This window comes from Cheilinus undulatus, linkage group 23 (assembly GCF_018320785.1).
Source record: "Cheilinus undulatus linkage group 23, ASM1832078v1, whole genome shotgun sequence".
Lineage (NCBI taxonomy): Eukaryota > Metazoa > Chordata > Actinopteri > Labriformes > Labridae > Cheilinus > Cheilinus undulatus.
The window spans coordinates 9,318,048-9,339,802 of NC_054887.1; the positions used below are offsets into that span (position 1 = coordinate 9,318,048).

The following is a 21,755-nucleotide window of genomic DNA, read 5'->3' on the forward strand; positions in this document are numbered from 1 at the left end:
GATTTTAACCCCAAAAGTGTAATTTTATCTCCATTCTGAATAAAATAGCCTTCAGAGACAATTGATCTAAGCTTTGCCAATGTCATCTCAAATCTAGGGGGCAGGATTATCCCATCATACCCTTGGGCAGACTGTTAAGATGTGTTTTAGATGTGTTTTAGATGTTTTTAGATGCATTTATACATGTGTATATGGGCTTAAATGTCACCTGTTGTAGAGTAAATACTGTTAGGAGTCCTTTGCTCATGTTTCTGGTGGATTACAGGCTGTTTGCAATCCGATACTGAATGTCCATTAGGGGTCAGGAAGTGGGGGACAGCCATTAAGACTGAACGGGCTTGAATCTCATCCTGTCTTGCTAATATTTCTAAAAGGATAAAGGAATGTCACCTTCAGCTCAACCTGTCCAAGACTGAGCTCAGTGTCATTCCAGCCAGTCCCACTGTACAACCTCAAATCAACATCCAGCTTGGATCAAATAAACTCCTGCCCACTATGTCTGCCCGATATCTGGGTGTCATGATTGATGACCAGCTAACCTTCAAGGTTCATGTGGACTCAAGTTCTCTGTCTTGCTGATTTACCTTCTCAAATCAAGAGGATCAGACCCTATTTGACAGAGCATGCAACACAGCTCCTTTTAATATCAAGCATTGACTACTGCAATTCAGTTAAACGTCTGCAGATGATCCAGAACGCAGCAGCACATCTGGTCTTCAACCAACCCAAGACAGCACATGTCACTCCTCTGTTCATCTCTCTACACCGGCTTCCAGTTGCAGTGTGCACCATTTAAACTCTAATCATTGCTTACAAAGCAGTGACTGAAACTGATCCTGTTTACCTGGAGTCCCTCATCCAGGTCTACACTCTTTCTTGCCCTCTACGCTCAGCCAGCAAAAGGCGCCTGGTACTTCCATCACTTTGGGGCCTTAAGTCACCAGCCCGACTCTTTTCTTCAATTGTCCCTTAATGGTGGAATGAATTACCCAGCTCAATTCAATCTGCAGAGTCCCTCTCTACTTTCAAGTGATAGGCAAAAACCCAGCTCTTCAGTGAACACCAGCACTTAGCTAGACTCTTCTCCACTGTTGTCCCCAGTGGTAGAGTGAGTCTCCCAGTTACAGATGGTTTGCATTGTCCTGCTCTACTTCTGGGGTTTGCTCTTTGTGAGTAGCCCAGCATTTGGTACTTTGACCATTATTTGTTGGTAGGGGTGTAACAGTTCACAGAGGTCAGGGTTCTGTTCAGACTTCAGTTTTGGGGTCACGATTTGGTACTGGTTTGGTTCATCGATAAATAAAAGAAAAGCAAGGGCAAATAAAATTGTCTTAGATTGCAAAAAAAGAAAATTTAACCTGTCAGTACTTATTTTTGAAATGCTTCCGGGGAATCTACAAATATTGTTCAACATCCTCATGAGTTTTTCAAAGTACTGCTTCATTAGTACTAAAAGAAAGAAAACCCGGCAGTTGCATGGCCCATGTAAAACCATTCACTACAGATAGATCTCTTTAATAGGAAGCTTTATTTTGTTGTTTTCCTTGTCAACATTCTTGACTGCACGGAGAAAATACAGCTAATCCTAGTCAAGCTTTTCTCATGATATGACACAGCAGCGAGTGCTCTGCACAGGATGTCACTTCAGCTGAGAGCATGCTGAGGGACTTTAAGCTCATTCCTGACATTAAACCAGACAAATCTCACATGTCTGAGCCTCATGAAACATGATCCTGTTTTAATTCCAAAATCCCAAACACAACCTGTCGGAATCAGGAAGTCTGACATAATAGGAACACGAGAGACGTGTGAGGCATTTTCACAAGAGTCAAAAGGATGGTGAAGACTAAGGCCTTTAACTACTCTGAGATGTAACTATCTTCTCTTTTAGCTTCTGTGTCTTTGAAACACCTCCTCTAAGCAGGATTCAAGGGACGGTATGCAAACAGAGCCACCAAATAGTTTGTGATCAAAACAATAAAAAGATGAGTCCAGCCAAGTTGCTTACTTCTTGTTTAAATTTAGGACTCAGTTCAATAAAAACCTGCACTCTAAAAGGCGAATTCACTAAACAGTAAACCACCTTTTTTTCAATCAAATGAATTTCACATAATATTGGAGAAAAGCAGTTTAAAGTGCATCTACAATTTCCATCATTATGATTTCTTTTTACGTGGCTAAATTCATGTCGTAATTATTTCATTTCAAAATAAAAGCAGGTCTTTATCCAATCAGAAAATCAGTGACCCCTCATTTAAGACAACAAAGAAAGTAAAATTAAACAAAGACCATTTTTAACGCAAAATAAAGGAACTCAAAATGCAACCAAAAGGGGAGATTACTTTTGATTAACCACAGGAATTCTGAAGTAAACAAGAAGTTAGCAGTGGAGGTGGTCACAGCTGGACAATGCATCTTGCAGCTTGAAAATGCCTAGTGAGGCAAAACCATAATGGTAGTTGGGAGGCGATTAAGGATTGAGTTGTGTGTTACAAGGGGTGATGAGATGTAAGTAATTAATTGTGGTCCATCTCTAGTAAGCAGCAAGAAACATGAATGAGATACAGCAACAGAACAGCAACTTCCCATCTCCTTAAGTGGAAGTCTTTGACAGAACACCTGGCAACAATTACACCGTCCTGTCTGTCTCAGTGGCTGCTGTGACAAGGCCTTTGTTATAACCACTATAGAAATTAAGGATTTTAAACATAACAGAAAATGTTCACTGCTTTAACAATGTTGACAACTGCTGACACTTTCAGCTGAAAAGTCACAAGTTAACACGGTTACTTGATAAAACATAACACCTGCTCTCCTACAGCATCGTTTACAGTGAAGACTTGAGAATAGGATTGTCTTTTTTTCGCTGAGGAGTTCCTGATAAATATGCTTCCCGCTTCAGGATGAGTATCGAAATCTGGTACCAACACAGTACCGGTACCAACACATCCTATACCTTTCAGTGCTTCATTTCAGTACCACTCCAAAGGACAGACATGAAATATGTTAAAGAAGTTAAACCTGCTTCCTTTACTTAAGTTCTGTTGGTATCTTAGTTCTGAACCATTTGCAGTACAGAGAGAGCTTTAATTCAGCTGCTGACCATTAAAACACTTTTTTCTGTTAGGCATTGGTACTTTTTAAAAAGTATCGAAGCAAACCCAAATACCTAACCCTATTCCTGCCTAAGCCCAAACATTTTATTTATATTAAAATATTTTGCAATTCAATAACAAACAAATGTTTACTTTGGCGTTGATGTAATTAGTTGATAAAAAAACACTACAAATATGCTGAAAAGCATCATTTTAAGCACATTTTAAGCATATAAGACTGGAGCAGATGCCAAAATAATCAGCTCTTTATAAGAACTTTTGAATGTGTTGTGAATCGGTTTGAATCGAAAATAGATTAGGAATCAAATCTCGACCCTGAACTGAATTGTGAGATACTTTGAAATTCACATCTCTATGTTTTCTGCCAAATTCATAACCTTGTAAAGCAGATGGATATGCCCGTTTCCTTGTTCCTCACTGACGAATCCATCTCGCAAAGCTCCCATCTGAACCGCTTGGGCCCGGTTAGAAAGTGACAGGACCAATCAGCAATGAGGGGCAGTACTTTCAGGCGCAGCAGTGTCGTGACGTAAACAAGCAGCAGCAAGAGCTGGTGCAGTTATGGAGGAAGAGCTTAGCGTGGAAGCTGCTAAAGTGGCAGTTTTATCAGAACTAGACAACATTTAAAGAAGAACAAAGAACAACAGTGGGTTGTTTTCTTTTCAAAAACGACAAAAGTCGAGTACCTACATGTCTATAGTCACCATGTTTCGCATTATTTCTCGGTGGCTGTGCACGCGCAGCTCAATAGCAGCTACGTCAGGTGTTTTGTTGCTCTGATTGGCCCGTAGAGATGTGACAGACAGAACGTTCATCCAATCACACTCTGAGTTTTTTTTCAAAGCCTGTGCCTTTTCCCAGATGTTTCCTATTGAAGCTTTCCCAGATGGATGTGTGAAACACATCCATCTGGTGTGTCAGGTTACCAAATTCATCCATGAAACAAAAATGGTGGTTTACTGTTTGGTAAAAACCTCACTGAGTGCACTTTTGGAGTCCTGATTTTGAAACTAGAAGCGATGAACTAGAGTCTTTATGACACTTTTCTAATCATCTGACTACTGAAGCGCTTTTAACTCACCCATCCAACTCCACATCCACACACTGGTGGTGAAGGCTGCCATGTAAAGTGGTCATCAGTATTGACAAACCCCATTCATACAAATTCACACGCCACCGAGCAATTTGGGGTTAAAGGTCTTGCTCAAGGGGTATGAAACCCCTGACCTTCCTATTGAAATATGACAAACATCCACAGTTGCCACAAGTAAGCAGCAGATGTGGGCAGAGCAGAGCAGCTATGGGGCTTGAAAATGTCTAGTGGGGCCGCATCATTACAGAGGTTCAGGGGAGGATGGGGAGTGAGTAACAGGGGTAAGCTTAAGCAACAGAATGTGCAGCACAGATATGAATGTGATACAGCAACAGAACAGCAGCTTCCTGCTGCAGTTGGGGATTCCTTGATGAAGAGTTGGATCTTATTTCCAGTGTTTCCACTCCAAGACACAAGCTGTTTTTGGCGTTTTTCTGGCTTTGAAAACTTTTTGGAAATATTTTACTTATCATAAGGACTCAGCTAAAAAGTGTACTTAGTTTTTAAACTAATGTAGGAAATCCCTAGACATTGAACCTCTAACAACTCTAAACATAAGAGTTCTCTTGTCTTGCAGCCTGTGTCTTGGAAACGCTGAGCCACAACTCTTCATGCAGACTCAGTTGTTGTTTCCAGAGTTATTTCACATGTCTGAGACTTTTACTCTGGCAGAATAAAGCAGATGTCTCCTTCTTTTCAGTGTCTGTAACAGAAAACAATCCGAACATGAGCCTATGGGTTTCACCCCCTCTCTCTCCCTCTCTGTGATCCCCATCTCATCAACATGTCGCGACATCTCCTCTCCACACAACAGCTCAGCTGATGACCGGGACAAGCACTCATCAGAACAGAGGACAGTGATGCCTTTTGATTGATTCTCACTCCTGCATGCACACATTTACATACACAAATCCCATCAGGAAGCTGCAGCAATTGGAATCAACAAGAAGGAACAACTGGATGTTTTTCCTTTTTTTGCCTCCGGCTCTGATTTTCTGAAGGTATTTATCTCATTGGATTTATCGTTTGTGGATACAATGACTGACTTTAAGAGCTAGAATAAACGCAACAATGTTTGAAGGACTTATAACTACTGTAGCTTGATGCTTGTTGTAGTTCTTGCTTCTGTCATATCACAGGAAGTTGCAGTTTAATCTACAGTGTGTCTGGTTTGTAATGATCTGAGTTCTCTTCTTGTACACACTGTTACTCTAAGCAGCTTTAACAGTCTTATAAAACTACTCAGGAAGCAGCTTATTGTGAATTTGTTTAAGTAAGTGATCAGATATCTCCTGTATACTTATAAAAGTTTTTAAAGTCTACTCTGTACGCCAGGACTGGGCGATGTTGACACGAATAATGTCTCGATTTTTGGCCGAATTGCGATACTTGATAAATATCTTGATATTTATCAAGATATTGAAACCTGGTTGCAACAAAAAAAGAAGTCCTAGACAACCAATACAGGGCCTTTTTTGTTTTAATGATCAAAATACTGCAGACAAACGTCTTCACACTGTCTAGATTGCTCAAAAACATTAGCAACATTTCCGTATATTGATACTTTTGCATACCACGTCTTTCAAATGGTAAAATTGCAATTGTTTTAATGATCTGTGGTTCAAAATGTGCAGAAACTAAGAGATTCAAAGTCATATTTTTGACCAAAAGAGAGAAAGCACTGTCTAGATTGCACAAATATATTGACAACATTAGAAAAGTGGATGAATATGGCAGGGAGTAAGGGGTTCCCATCAGAGTGCAGGACTTTTCATGCAATTTTTGATCATTAAAGACACAAAAATTCACATTATTTGGTGTCTAAGGCTTTAATTTTGTTGTAACATCCTTTGATTTGTACAAAAATTCAAATACTTGTATATAGAATAAAATAAAAAAGAATAAAACACTCTATTTATCCTTTACATTTAAAGATAACCATATTGAAGTCAGTAATATTTTAGTGTTAGTATTTCTTTTACTGTAAACAATCTTTTCACTGCCATCTAACATTTCAAATTAACATTAACTTATCCAAATAAATGACTATTTTTATATACTGTTTAAAAATACAGGGATACATCACACAATTAAGCCTCTAAATATGGACAATACAGAGACTCATTTTCTGGTTTAAAGCCATAACTTTACTTTATAAGAGTCATTTTACCAGTTGAGTTGGTGTATTAAGGCTTTATCTCCATTCAATTATTTTTGAATATTGATCTCGTGACACACGTGACTTTTAAGCTGTTTCCATGTCTGAAATAATAATTTTTTTTTTCTTGTACTCACGCTGGTTGGGTGGATGAGCGGCAGAGGAAGCAGTGACAGCGGGATGAGCACCACGAGGATCAGCTTCCTCGCCCTCCACAGCTTCCTGATCAGATCCATCCTTGCTGCAGCCTCTAGCCTCATGGGGGACCCGGAGCTCGGGGTCAGACCGGCCACTACTCAGCAAAACCGGGAGTGAAAGTCACAAACCGGCTGGAGAGACCGCCAAACTTAAACGAGGGTCTCCCTGGCGCGTAAAAGTTGTCGTTGCCCGTTTACGCGCGGACGGTGGCCGGACCTGATTGAGTCTCTGAGAGGTGAGTGGCGGAAGTTTCTTTGCTAAACCTGAATTTAACTTCCACTTTGCGTAACTTTGGGGCCATTCACTTCAGCCGGAGTCCCTCTTCTCCTCTTCTGTGAGTGTCTGATGCTGTTCGGAACATCAGGTGAGGCTGCAGGCACATTTATTAGCCCTGATAGGTATGCTAATTAACCGCCTCTTTGCACCACCCTCTCTGGCTGTGAATGGACCAATCAGAGGTGAGCAAAAGTTTGGACTCAGACGAGGGTGTGTGTGCTCATGCAAAGGCTTTAGTGCAGAAAAAAATACACCGGAGTATAATCAGGGAACGAGGAAAAAACTGGAGTCCCAGGAGATAAACATAACTGAGTAGAAAGTAAAGAATTATAACATTTGTAAAACGATAAAGGGTTGGTTGAAGTTTTTAAAGAACAGTTCATAGGAAATAATGAAGTAAAAAAAAACATGCTCTTGAGTAGTTCGGTTTGGCATAATTATTCCTCATAATATCAACAGATAACACTTTAAATATTTTACATTCATTTCCAACACTTACTGCTTTCACTAATAGGGAATCCTGAAACTGTAATCAGGCTGACAGAAATAAAACCTGTCAGACAGGGACCAGCATGGAAAAATGTAAGGCACACACTGCCCTCTAGAGGACATTTAAAGTAATTGCATTCAGGATGAACAAGTGTCAAGCTAATACTAGTATACAGAAGTGGCACTGTAATTTATTTATAATAATTAAACACCACCTTGAGAGAAAAATAAAGTATTTTCTGCCCTTTAACCAAAACGCGTTTGAATTAGGCAAACATATTTGTATTTTATAGGGCTATCATATGATAACATGTTTTAATCATAGTGAATCTCAGATTTACTATTTATATATTGATTTTATTTACATCTTTTATCTTATTTATTTATGTTATTTTTTTCTTCTCATAATTTATATAATCTTGAGGTGTTTTTTTTTATTTCATCTACTTAATTAATTTTCAAATTTGTGGTTTCTGCCATATATCCCTACTCTATAATTTATTTAATTTATTCTATTTTATTTATTTTATTTGTTATTATTCCTTTTTTTAGCATTTTATAGCAGTGTTAATTTCATTGACTAAAACTATGACTAAAAATTTTCGTCGACAGCCTTTTTTTCCACGACAAAAACTTGAATAAAACGAACAAAAATAGATCAGTGATGACTGAAACTGACAAAAACTAAGTTTAGTTTTCGTCAAGATGACTAAAACTACACTAAAATGTAATGTAGTTTTTGTTGGACATTCAAAATCCATGATATTTTTCCACTGTTGGTAAATCTGTCAAAAAAACAATGCAGCTGGATCTATTCTGCCTCTCAGCTGTAGAAAGCAGCAATCCCAAATTTGACAGGGTGCAGAGAACACACTAACATGATTTGATACCAGATTTAGACAAGAAAATAAATGCTTGGCCTAAAAGTAAAGACTAAAATGTGAGGACTTTTTTATGGACTAAAACTTGACTAGAATGTTTTGAGTTTTTTGGCTAAAACCAGACTAAAACTTAAAAGGACAGAAGTGACTAAAATATGACTAAAACTAAAATTCATTTCATTCAAAGTCTAAAATTAAAAATAGCTGCCAAAATTAACACTGGTTTATAGAGGGTGATCAAGAATACACCATAAGACAGAATTCACTGGAATATTTAAAAATAGAATTCTACTAGTAATGCTGACAAATATGATGCAATTGAAAACTCTTCCTCCCATGCAGTATTTATCTACTTGTTTTTCTTTTTACTTCTGTCTTTGTATCATGTTTAGTGTTAACACTGTTTTTTTCAAAAACTATCAATAAAGTGTTAAAAAATTCTCAGAATTTCTAGAGTTAGTTGTGATTAATCTCCCTTTATGTCATATTTATTTTTCACTTTTTATGACCAAAATTAATTTGTTTCATTATGGACTTTTCTACTACACTAAGGGTAAGTGGCTGTCTATTTGGCATGCTTTTACTTTGAAAGGATATAAGGAACTTTGGGTGGATCAATAGCTATGAAATGGACTAACTCCGGAGAATGAACTTAGCATGGATTGAAAAAGTCAAGCATTCAAACTTTATTTGTAAAGCACTTTACATACCAACTAATGTTGCACAAATTGCTATCTACAAATAAATTTGAAAAGGAAAATTAAATAAGGGGGCAAGGTGCAATTCAATTTTGACTTATCCACTCAGGTGATTCAACAGAGGTCAAGCAAGCAGGTGCTAGTAGTCTCACAATTAGTGAACCAAGGATCACCTGAGCGCAGTGAATGTGTCTTAAGTGATTGTACCATAAAGACACCTGTGTCTGGAAGGTCCAGTCACTGATTCATCAGTATTCCTGGCTACCATAGCACCATGAAGACAAAAGAACTCTCAAAACAACTCAAAGATACAAGTCAAGGGATGTACAAATGGCACATCTGTACACTCACAAACTAAGTGCCTGTGCAAGAAGGAGACCAGTGAGAGAGGCCACCAAGACACCTATGACTACTCTGAAGGAGTTACAAGCTTCATCAGCTGAGATGAGAGAGACTCTGCATGCAACAACTGTTGCCTGAGAATAATCATATTCTACTGCTTGGTAGAAGATTTATTTTGCAGGAAGACAATGACCCGAATACATACAGTGAAAGCTACACAGAAATGGTTTAAAGACAATAAGGCTAGTTTTCTGGAATGGCCAACTGAATGCCCAGACCTCAATCCAAGAGAGAATTTGTGGCTGGACTTGATAAGGGCTTTTCATGCCCAATCCCAAGCAGAGCTTGAGCAGTTTTGCAAAGAAAAAAGGAGTTAAATTGCTGTGTCAAGATGTGCAAGCCTGATTGAGATCTATTCGCACAGAATCATTGCTGTGATTGCAGCTAAAAGTGCTTCTAGTGAATACTGGCTTGAAGGCAGTTAACTCCCTTACTACCAGTCTTTAGCTTGAGTGCATTTGAAGTTACAAAACTGCTCGCATATGAGTGTTAAATGAAGGATATTTCAAATTAAAAGAGCTCTTGTATTGCAGCAAAGTAACATATACTGTTAGGAACATTTAGACCACATTAACAGCCAAAAAAACATTTTCTGCATTTCATGAAGAGGATGAATTCTTACTTTCTTGCCCAGTATTTACAAAACTGTTTAAAGCTTATTTAAAGCTGTTTGCATTGGAGTACATATATCTATATACAGTGAAAAAAAATCAGTAATAAAACAATAATAATGTCAACCATTAACAGTTTTAAAATGAAATCTTCATAAACAGCAACATCACAGACTTAAACCACACGCATGTGTAGAATCAGAGGCCTCTGAATGGTGCATGTGTGCACAGGCTCCTCTTCATTGGCCCGCTGAGCTTATATAACCCAACCACTGAGCTAATTCTCTTTAAACCTCTTTCAACCTTAAACTGTGAGAAACTTTGTCAAAGGCTTCACACATAAATGGATCTTAATAAGTGTTTGTATTTGTGTGTTTTTGTGATGATATACTATCACAAGCAATGCTATGTAATGTATTATTGGTTAAATATAGATTACATTAAATATAACATTATAACATTAAATAGATATTGGCAGTTGAATCGTGTAATGCACCAAAAAGACACACTGTGCTGCTAAGTTATTTTGAGTCAGTTTGAACGGCGCTCTCATGGATGGTAACCAAGCTCCTGTTTTCCTTTTTCTCTCTTTTTAACAGCAGCATAAGAGTTCCTGTGACTACTGTTTAAATACAGAATAACAGCTATACAACCAGACTGCACGGTTCTTGGTAGTTCTTAAGCCCAAGGCATGTATTGTTATGCACTATTGGGGTACTGAGTGAGACTAAGAATACATTTAAATGACTGTAGCGTCAGGCTGCAACACAACCAAACTGAAAAAAGTGAGCACTGTATATATTATTATAATAAAGGACATACACATGTACACACATGTATTAAACTGAACACATTTTTATTTATATTCCATTTGTAATTGAGGCTCAACTCATAATATAAGTTCAGTATAATGACATCTCAGTCAGGAACACTCTCATCATACATTTAATCATTTTATTACTAAATAGAATACAGTTTGCTCTGCTCGAAAGATGCTCCCTGGGTTCGTCAAGCAGCCTGCTTTGGCTTTCCAGGGCTAGAAACCCCCATATGGATAGACACAATTATGACAATGTGCACTGATTACTAAAATAGAGTCCAAAAGAAATTAGTCCATAGTAGCAACAATCTGAATATGGTTGCAACAGCTTTATGCTATGAAGGAGGAGGCTGGGGTGGAGGAGGTGAAGCTTTGCCAGCAGCAGAAGCTCGGTACATGAGCATTAATGCAAGCAGAGATAAGTGAGATGTAAGTCATATTTAAATACAACGCCGTGTTGAGAGAAAGAGCTGTGATTGGCTATGGGAGCTGGGAGGCGATAATTAGGACCAGCTGGCCATCAGCTGATCACAGCTGGGGGTATGACAACTATGTAATGCATGAACTAACACTAGGCTTTAAAGGCAAAACTACAAAGATGTTCTCAAGCACAGGTGTCAAACTTCAGGCCCGGGGCCAATTTTAAATTTCAAGTCATATTTTGAAATTTCAAGATCATGATTTCAAATTTAATCTCATATTTTTGCCCTTTTAAACTCCTAACTTTGAATTTTAATCCTATATTTTGACTTTTTTAAACTCACAATTTAGAATTTCATCATATATTTTGACCTTTTAGATTCACAATCTTGAATATTAAGTTGTATCTTGACCTTTTAAACTCAACATTTTGATTTTTTATTTCATATTGTGACCTTTCAACTCCTAACTTTGATTTGATATCCCATATTTTGACCTTTAAAACTCATGATTTTGTATTTTATCTTATATCTTGACCTTTAAACCCATGATTTTTACAATTTATCTCATATATTTGCCTTTTGAAAGCATTATTGTCGCTTTTGATTTTGTGTTCTGACCTTTTTAACTAATATTTTGACTTTTTATCTCAGATTTTGAGCCTTTAAAATTATCATTTTGAATATTTTTTTATATCTCAAGTTCATTTATCATCAGTTTTCTTCCCCTTAAATGTATTACCTGTGAAAATAAGGTTGACAGTTTATGGTTAAATGTTGACCCTGTTGGGCCCTCGGGTTAGACTTAAATTCAGATTTTCGGCCCCTGCTGTGGTTGAGTTTGACATCCCTGTTCTAAAGGATGTAGTATAAGTACATGCAGACCTACCTGCATACATATCATATATAATAACCCATACAAAAAACATAAATTAACATAAAGCTTTTAAAAGTGTAGTGGTGATGGAAAAAGCTGCAGGACAGCTGAATTTAAACAGCTGTTAACTGTACCACTAACAACCACAAGATGGTGCTGTCCACTTGAGAGGGTGGGAGACTGAGCTCAGATTTTCTATTCATACCGTTAACACTAAACAAACTTCAGTCCTACAGAGAAAACTGATTTTTTTTAACTCTTTGCAGAAAAAAACCTATTTCCTATCCATTTACTAAAAGAACCCAGTGAATGATCTTGTATTTCTATAGTAAGTTAGTTTAAAGATATATTTGCATTATTTCTGATCTTTTTGACAGGATCCGTGTCTTTAGTTTTATTTTTAGTGCCCTGTTTGTAATTTTTGATAATACCGGTGGAAAAAAAACCCATTACATACTCAACATATCAGCTCAGCCAAAGACCTGAATTGTAAATAGAAGTTGTTGTGCCAGATTACAGTGACCTTTCACCCCAGATTAAGAATCGCATCCAAAACGCAGAAATCACGAGCACATACGACTAAACCTAAATCCATATGAGTGTGTGTCTGCCAGCTACACGGGACTTTCAATCCTCCAGCTCTCAGCCTCACAGATGCTGCATGAGACCTTTTTTTAAATTCATTTTTATTCATTTATTCCTCTTTCTTTGTAAAGAACACATTTTTTTCTATTTTTAAAATCCATTTTTGCACAGTTTAGCATAGAAAAAAGCTCATTTGTGCTGGAAAAGTTAAAATATGACAGTTTTGTATTCATGCATTCAGATGGCATTATGATTTTGCTCTTTCACTGCCCTTTCTTGCATCGATACCGACTAATCACTTTCCTACTACGGCATTTATTGACTCTAAATGTAGCCAGGACCAACAGTCAGGGATCAAACCTAAGATCAGACGAGCTCCAGGGGTCCCAAAGTCTCCCTGCCTTGCTCAGAGTCATGGCACGTTTATCTCGTCCCACTGCTTATTTTAAATCTGCAGCCGCTGCTGCTGCTCACCTCCTAAATTAGTGTAAAAGCTGCAGGGAGTCACCCAAAGCTCGGATCTGCGCTGAAATCCTCAAACCAGATTTACAAGTGGTTCCATGTTTCAGTCTGGGGAGATAAGAGATAAGCTGCACGTGTGGAAACAAGAGAAATTTGAGGTCAAAGCACCAACTTTTAACCTGACAGCAGGGAGTATTACCATCAGGCACAGGTAGCTATTGCCTGGAGTCTACTGCTGATCCTATGTTAGTAAGGGTAATAAGTGCCGTAGGGTTCGCAGGGCAGCAGAGGGGGCATAATGTCATGTAAGTCTGGCCCTGATAAATGCACACAGTCATAACAAACAATAAGTAGTAAATGAGTGCAAATTATAGCAACAGATGGGAAGATAACCATTAATGCTGCTTCAAAAGAAACTAACATTTCAGAAAATAAAGTAAACTGCAAGAAATCTATGCTAACAAGGGTGTCCAATGTCTGGAAAATATATATCTTAGTACTCATAATGTACTGCAGGACTCAATGATAGAGCAGGGCAGGCAACAGTGCCCCATGGTACCCTGATGTAGAAATACAGCTAAATGCCCTTATGGATGCTACAAACATGATGAGCTGCCTTTCTAGTAGACAGACCTTGATAAAGTGCCCTCTTGGGTATCCTTCCAGGAGTAATAAACATGATGAAATGTCCTCTAGTGTGCTTTTGTGTGAACAAACGTAATAAAGTGCCCTTGAGGGTGCTCTTAAAGTGGACAAAATTTGGATGAAATAGGATAAAGTACCTTCTAGAGTGCCCTGCTATCAACAATACATGGAAGAGTACTTGCTAGCGTGCCTTATAGTGGACTCAACTTGATAAAGTGCAGTTTTAGGTGCCCTTCTAGTGAACCAAACATGGAAAAGTGCCCTATTGGGTGTCCTTCCAAAAGATAAAATGTGATAAAGAACCCTTTAGGGTGCCCTTCCAGTAAAAAAAAACTTGATAAAGTGCCCTCTTTGGTTACCATCAGTGGACAAAATAGGATGAAGTGTTCTATAGGGGGAACTCCAAAGTGATGAAATGTAATGGAAGTGTCCTTCCAGTAAACCAAACATGGAAAAGTGCCAGCTTGGGTGCTTTTTCATTGGTCAAACAAGGTCAAATGCTCTCTCAGATGCCCTGTAGTGAACAGAACATGATAAAGTTCTCTCTTGGGTGCTTTTCCAGTGTCAAAAACGTAACTTAAATGCCCTCAGGGGATCCTTCAATTGGACAAAATGTGCTCTTCCAGTAGTAACAAAAAAAAAATTTCTTTCCAAATGTGGTGCCTTTGGGAGACAAACTTGATGAAGTGCTCTCCTGAGTGCATTACCAGCTGACAAAATGAGATAAAGTGCCTTATTAGGCACAAATCCAGTGAACAAACATGGGAAAGTGCCTCTTGGATGCCCTTCCAGTGAACTCAGTATGGAAAAGTGCCATCTAGGTTGCCCTTCAAGTGGGAAACATGTGGTAAGGTACTCTTACGGGTGCTATTTGGTTGACAAAGTTGGATACATTCCCTTTAGCATGCCTTTCAGTGGCCAAAACTTGATAAAGTGCCCTCCTCAGTGTCATTCTATGAAAAGAAATGCTATTAAGTGCCCTCTAAGGTGCCCTTCCACTGGACAAAATAGTATGAAGTTCCTCTATAGTGCCCTTCCAGTGACAATACGTGGCAGACTTCAAACTTTGATGCCAATCCATTTGGGCAAAATGTGATAAAGTGCTCTGAATGGTGCCCTTCTAGGGGATAAGTGCCCTAGGTGCCCACCCAGTGAATCAAACATGGAAAAGTGCCCTCTTGGGGCTCTTCAAAACATGCTTAAATGCTCGCTTAGGTGCCTTCTAGTGGACAAAACCAGATAAAGTGCTCTCTTGGATGTTTTTCCAGTGTCAGTACTTAACTTAATTGCCCCCTAGGGTGCCTTCCAGTGGACAAAACGTGATAAAGTGCCCTTTCAGTTAACCAAAATGTAGTGGCCTTGGATGCCCTCTTGAAAGCCCTTCCAAATGAAGAAATGTGATAAAGTTAAATGGTTTTAGGTCCTATTTGTGCCTTCCAGGACAAAACTTGATTAATTTCCCTCTTGGTTGCCATACAAGTGAACAATACACAGAACATTGACCTTTAGGGTGCCCTCCAGTGGACAAAATGTGGTAAAATGCCCTTAAGGTTGTCTTCGAACAATAAGAATTTTTGCCCCTGGCCCCCAAACATCCTGAGTCCAGCACTGATCACCACTTTCAACTTTTCAGATAAACCGATAAACACTCTTTTCAAGATAGAAAAACCCCAAGGCGGGAGTTTCCTGTGCTGAGTTAAATGATCTCTCAGAGCAGGAAGGGATCCAGGCCTTTTCTTGTGGTCTTTCATATTTCAAAGTAAAATCCTTATTCAACAGATACACTCGGTAAGATTAGAGCTTTTAAAGCCTATGCACATGGCACGTGATTTTCTACCCTGAGGATTTGTCCTTGTATGAAGACCCCTCAAGGACTCTCCAGCAGAGGTTTCTTGTCCAGGATTATTCCCCAGCTGTCCCAGAGACCTTCAACTCCTGATCCCTGCCCCTCAAATCCCTTTCCTCCTGTGTGACCCGTGCTTGCCCTCCCTGGGGGTTAGACGTGGGTTGTAGCAGCAGGAATAAGAATAAAAAGCCAGAAGATCTACTGGTTCTTATAGGAGAAACAAGATCAGCAAATGTGGTCAACAGAAGACACGTGAATTTAATCAGTGAAGACCCTCCAGTGGTCAGGACCCCACTGAGCTGCAGTAAGACCCTGAGAGGAGTTTATTAATCATTTGATGATGTTGGAAAGGAGGGATTACACCAACTGAGGGTGTCATTAAATTTAAGACAGCAGTGAGTATGAAGTGATTGGCTTTTCTTAAACCAGTTATTTTAGTTTAAACCCTCAAACAGAGGAAATATTTGAACTAAGATGACTTAATTTCTAATCCATATTACCGGCTGAATTGTCTTTCTTCAAGTGTTCCTAAATAAAGGATTTGAGGGATTTTAAAGTAACTGTGACAGCTGCCAACAGCTGGATCCTCCTTAGACTGTCACTGAGTGATTCTGCCAAGAAGTCTCGTTCAGTATCATGGCTGTGATTTAATGAGACATGCTGAAACCCCATTGGTGAAATCATCATTCTTCAGTCATTCTTAGTTGGAATATTGGGGTGTTCAGACATTAATGCCCAGAATAACTACCCTATCTCGATCTACCTTGAAATTTTTAAAAAAATCCTTTATGACATGGGGGGTGACATGCCCACTTATGCCCCATAGGGTTCCCTATCAGTAAACAAAACATGGAAAAGTGCCCTTTTGGGTTCTCTATAGTGGTCAAATCATGGTTAAATGTACTCTAAGTTGCCTTCTAGTGAACAAAATGTGGTTAAGAGCCCTCAAGGGATACTTCCAATGGTTGAAATTTGATCATTTGCCCTCTTGAGTGCCCCTCCAGTGGACAACTTGGGACAAAGAACCCCCTGGGTAGTGTGCCAATGAACATCATGAGGTGAAATATCACCCAGGGTGCCCTTCCAGTTAACAACATGGAAAAGTGCTTTTCCAGTGGACCACTTGATAAAAAGCAATCTCAGGTGCCCTTATAAAGGTCAAAATGTGGTAAAGTGACAAAAGGGAAGGCTTTCAAGTAACAAAACTTGGCAAAGTGCCCTCCAGGGTGCCTTCCAATGGTCGAAACTTAGAGGTTCCTCTTTAGGGTGCCTTCCAGTAGGCAAAACGAGGTAAGGTGCCCTTCCTGTTTTAAAAAATACAGGTAGAGGCGCTCTAGTATGCTGTACAATGAACAAAACTTGATAAAGCGCCCTGGGATGCCCTACCAGTGGACAAAATTTGATAAATGCTCTCTAGGGTGACCTTGAAGTGGACAAAATGTGATCAAGAGCCCTCTAGGGTGACCATCCAAAGGAGGAAACTTAATAATGAAGCCGAGGGTGCCTTTCCAGCAACAAAAATAAGGAAATTTTCAATCTTGGGCACTCTACCCATGTTCAAAATATAGTTGAATGCCCTCAAGGGTGTCTTCTGGTACATGAAACTTGATAATGTGTTTATTAGGGTGCTGATGAAGTGGACAAAACTTGTTAAAGAGCCCTCAAGGGTGTCTTTAAACAGAGGAAACTCAATGAAGTCCCCTCTGGGATGCCCTTCCAATTGGCAAAATTGGCCCCCAGTTGTCAAAATGTAGGTAAATGCACTCCAGAGTGCCATCCAGTGGACAAAACCTAATGAAATGAACAGACAAAACTTAATCATGTGCTCTAGGGCAGTGGTTCCCACAGTGGGGGGATCAGGGGTCAATGAAAGGGGGTCACTGGATGCTTTGCAAAAAAAAAAAAAAAGAGAGAAATTTGATATGATTTAAAGTGGTAAATTGGTTCCTTTTATTTAAAAAAAAAAATCATCAAATTAAGTTCAATTCAAAATAAAAACACTGTTATTAGGTGAGATTTGTGCTTAAATGTGAGTAAAATGTAAAACAAGAAAATGTCCTAAAATGTAAATTTGCACATGGTGCTTTGTGCAGCATCATACTCTTTAACCACGTCCAAAGAAGGTGGGGTTCCCGGGTCTCTGACAGTGTTATTTTGGGGGTCACCGGCTGGAAAGCTTGCTCTAAGGCAGTGGTTATCAACTGGTCTAGCATCAAGTCCCACCACCACCTGCTTGAGGACAAATCGCAACCTGAATTTCTTAATTCTGCAATTATAACCACATATTTTAAAAGACAAATGGGGTCATTTGAACCTGAGATAGTAAAAAATATGATTGTACAAAGCAGTTGAACCAAGGCTCTAGGGTACCCTTATAAAACATGGACATGTCCCACTTGGGCACTCTTCCCATAGTCAAAATATAGATCCGTTCCCTCAAGGGTGTTTTCTGGTTGGTAAAACTTGATAAAGTGCTCTTAAGGGTGCCCTGTCAGTGGTTAAAATATGAGTATATTTTCTCTAGTGTGACTTCAAGTGGATATAACTTGAAAAGGTGGCTTTATTGGTGGCCTCTCAGTGGACAAAACCTGAAAAACTGCCTTTCAGAGTGCTCCTCTACTGGAAAATCTGAATAAAGATGCTCTTATAGTGGACAAAGTGTGGTAAACTGCCCATTAGGGTGCTTTTTTAACCACAAAACATAAAAATGTGCTCTTTAGGGTTTCCCGACCAGCCCCATCCATAACTGAAATGTAAAAAGAATTCTTTACAATGTTATGGGCTGGTCTAGGAGGAGGGGGATAAGACATGCCCACTACCTCATTCTAACGTCCATACAGACACACCATGAGCCACCTGACTTTTAAAAAATGGCATAATCTTTTGATATGAACTTCATTTTATCAACAACATGATTTATTCCTGATCTTGGGTAAAAGAACTACAGTACCAACAGTCCTACAGTATCACAAAGATGTCTCTGATTGGTGGAGCCCACTGTTACCCACAACACTTCTGTGCTTATATGTAACACACACACACACAAAAACCTTGTTAAATGTCAGACTGTGGTCATAACGCTTCAAGGTTGCCTCAGTAAAATGACTTTTATGTGAAGGTAAATAAAATGTCATCATAATGTGTTTAATGTATCTGTAAGAATGGATGTAAGGCAGATTTTAGTCATTCTTGTTGTGTTTGTCACTTTGAAAGGCCTTTTAGAAACCACCCACTGGGTTACAGCACTGATCACCAACTGGCGGCCCGAGGGACATATCAGGCCCCCAAGAGCTTCCTGCCAAAGGATCATTAATTTCAGAAAAGGAGGAAAAGATGTTGTGGTTCTATGAGTAACTATTGGTTTTAGCTCAGTCTGGATGGACTTGGGCTGGTAATCAGAGGGTCACTGGTTCAAGTCCGAGTCAGACCATATCTGGACTTTGGCCTGGTAGCTGAAGAGGTGCCAGGTCACTTCCTGAGCACTACTGAAGTGCCCTTAAGCAAGGCACTGAACCCCCAACAGCTCACAGCAGCACGCCAACGAGGGCAGCAAGCCCATCACTCTGACATCTCTCCATTAGTGCATGTCCATGGGATCCTGTTTGTGCATGTGTATCTGCATGTAATTCAGCCTATGTTTGTGTAGCATGTGTAACAATAGAGTGTAAACTATGTATTTCCTTCAGGGATTAATAAAGTATGATTTAAAATGTCTACCCAAGGGGTGAAAAGGGGTAAGAGAGAGGCAAAAATGGATGATAAGTGTCCAAATGGGTTGTAAAGTGGCACAAAGGGACAAATATTGGCAGGAAAAGTTGTGAAAAGAGGTTAAAATGTAGCAAAAAATTGGTAAAAGAGAAACACAGTGTTTTAAGAAATGGGTTAAAAGTGGCAAAAATAGAGAAGAGTCACACAACAGGGATAATGCATGCAGAAAAAGTAGTTTAAAAGGGGTTAAAGATTGGCAAAAATTGGTTTAAAGAAGCAAAAAGTATCAAAAATGTGTCAAAAGTGGCAAAAAATATACAGCAAAAATAGCCTGGCAAAGTCGTGAAAAAGGGGTTAAAGAGTAGCAAAATGTCAAAAAGTGGCTAAAATTGGTTTAGAAGTGGCAAATAAAATGTTGCCAAAATGGCCAAATGAAGTAGTGAAAGGGGTTGTAAAGCGTCTAACATGAGTTCATACTAATGCACAGTTGGGTGGGACCCATTCTCTGGGATTGTCAGGGGCCCAGCCAGTCCTGTTGTCAGGTCCATCTCCTTATGCTGCGTTATAGATAATATCTGTAGATCTCACTTGAAATGCCTAAAAATGTCCTGCATTTTGAAAGAAAATACAATACTAATATAATAATATGTTAACCAGACTGAAATATGTATTTTATTTTTGTTTATTTGAAAATCTGGCCCCCAGACTCTCTATCAACACTAAATCTGGCCCATGTGTAAATGTACTTGATGACCCCTGGGACACTACCTTTAGCAGACGCTCATGTTTTCAGGTTTTATTATGAAAAAGTCAAGGGCAATGAGGTTTCTTTTTTCATTTTATAGCAGTGTTGAAATATGCATGCTATAAATGAAATTAATATTGATCCCAGCCTCACTGATACAAGCTTAAAGTCATATTTGATCAAAGTGTCAGCAGAGGAGACCGTTTTAATCTTTCCAGTGTCTTCCATATCAAACTGCAGTCCAATCTGCCTCAGTCTGGCCTCACTATCCTCCGATTCATCACCAGGAATTCTCCGGATCTCTGATTTGAACCGCTGCCACTGAACACTTTAACCAAGGTGATGAGGACTTTACCTGTCGTTACCTTAAAGCCCCTCTGTCCCGTGTGACTCTGCACGCCCTTACTTAGCTCTGATTATTGGCTTTCTGTCCCGCTGTGATCCACATGACCAGTGCACACTGACATACAGAATTACAGACAAAAGGTTATAAATATGGACGGTGAAGGGACACACAAGGACAGACTGACGTGCAAAAATATACAACGCTGCAGCCAGGAAGAATGCACGATATACAGTATGTGTTGAGTCCTGTTGTTTAAACGACAGCAGCAGACAAGAAAGGAAACGCAAACTGACAGAGAGCTGAGTGCACGTGCATGTGCGTGTCTTTGTGTGCTGTGCTTTTGTATTATATAACAGTATTTAATGTGCTCTAAGATCTCTAGATGTCGCATTAGGGATTAGTTTGATAGTGACAGAGCTGCAGATTGCTGCTGCTGTGTGGGCCAGTGTGAGTATCCACAGACAGACGTGTGATGTACGTCGCTGTAATACTCTCCAAAGTAACTACACTGTACATCGCTTCATTATTCAACACTACACAACAAGTCTGAGTTTTTCTGTCTGCCTGATGAGCTCAGAGACAAGCTTGTCTGTCTCTTTCATGCAGCAGTGTTGCTTTTTTCAAGAGACTACAAATTGAGCATTCCAGTTTCAGTTGGGTTTTTTAAGCATGCCATTTTGGCAAGTAAACATCAGATCCTGAAACCAGGACAAGTTCTTATGCCAGTTTTGAGTAATCTGATATTGCTACCTGGAAACTCCAAAAGAAAGGATGCTGTTGCATGAATACGTCCTTCCCTTTTTTCTGACAAATGCTGACTACCTGCACAGGCACGGCCTCTGACAAGTGACGAATCAGCAAAATAAACAAGAGTTTTGTGTTTTGGTCACTGGCAGTTTTATCATGAGGCAAAGGAAGGCAACTGCAAGAGGACTCAAAATAAAGTTATCCTATCACTTATGAGGTATACAACTAAAACTGTGTCCTTTAAAATTTGTTGCTTTTTCATGGGAATTTGAGGTACTTTCCTTAATTTTTTGTGCAATTTTTGGGGATTTATTTTGCTAATTTGGTTAGACATTTTCAATGGAATTTGCTTTGAAATTTTTGAAAATGTGCATGACATTTTTGAGCAATTTTCATAAAATTTTTTGTGAAAATATTCTGTACATCTTTAGGCTTTTTTTTGGAAAATATCCAGAAAGTCAATTGGTCAATTTGATTAAAAAATTTCAGTGGGGATTTTCCTTCTTGATTTACCGAAATTATCATGATCTTTTGGGGGAATTTGTTTGGATCATGGGGGAAAATGTTTGGAAATTTTCCCTGATTTTCCATGGAGTTTTTGGGAAAATGCCTGCAATGGACTTTTCATGTAAA

At 39.0% G+C, this 21,755-nt stretch overlaps 2 protein-coding genes across 2 annotated transcripts in view; one reads left to right on the forward strand and one right to left on the reverse strand.

Annotated features, from left to right (window-relative positions):
* slc13a4 (solute carrier family 13 member 4) overlaps positions 1-6,635 on the reverse strand; it is a 49,703-nt gene extending 43,068 nt beyond the window's left edge. Inside the window, exon 1 of the mRNA XM_041781052.1 lies at positions 6,505-6,635. Within this exon, the coding sequence (XP_041636986.1) occupies positions 6,505-6,627 (123 nt within the window). The 5' untranslated portion in view covers positions 6,628-6,635. The remainder of the gene's footprint in view (positions 1-6,504) is intronic.
* A 31-nt stretch (positions 6,636-6,666) lies between these two features.
* zgc:162331 (uncharacterized protein LOC793007 homolog) overlaps positions 6,667-21,755 on the forward strand; it is a 66,833-nt gene continuing 51,744 nt past the window's right edge. Inside the window, exon 1 of the mRNA XM_041781054.1 lies at positions 6,667-6,800. The gene's annotated coding sequence lies outside the window, so the exon portion shown is untranslated. The remainder of the gene's footprint in view (positions 6,801-21,755) is intronic.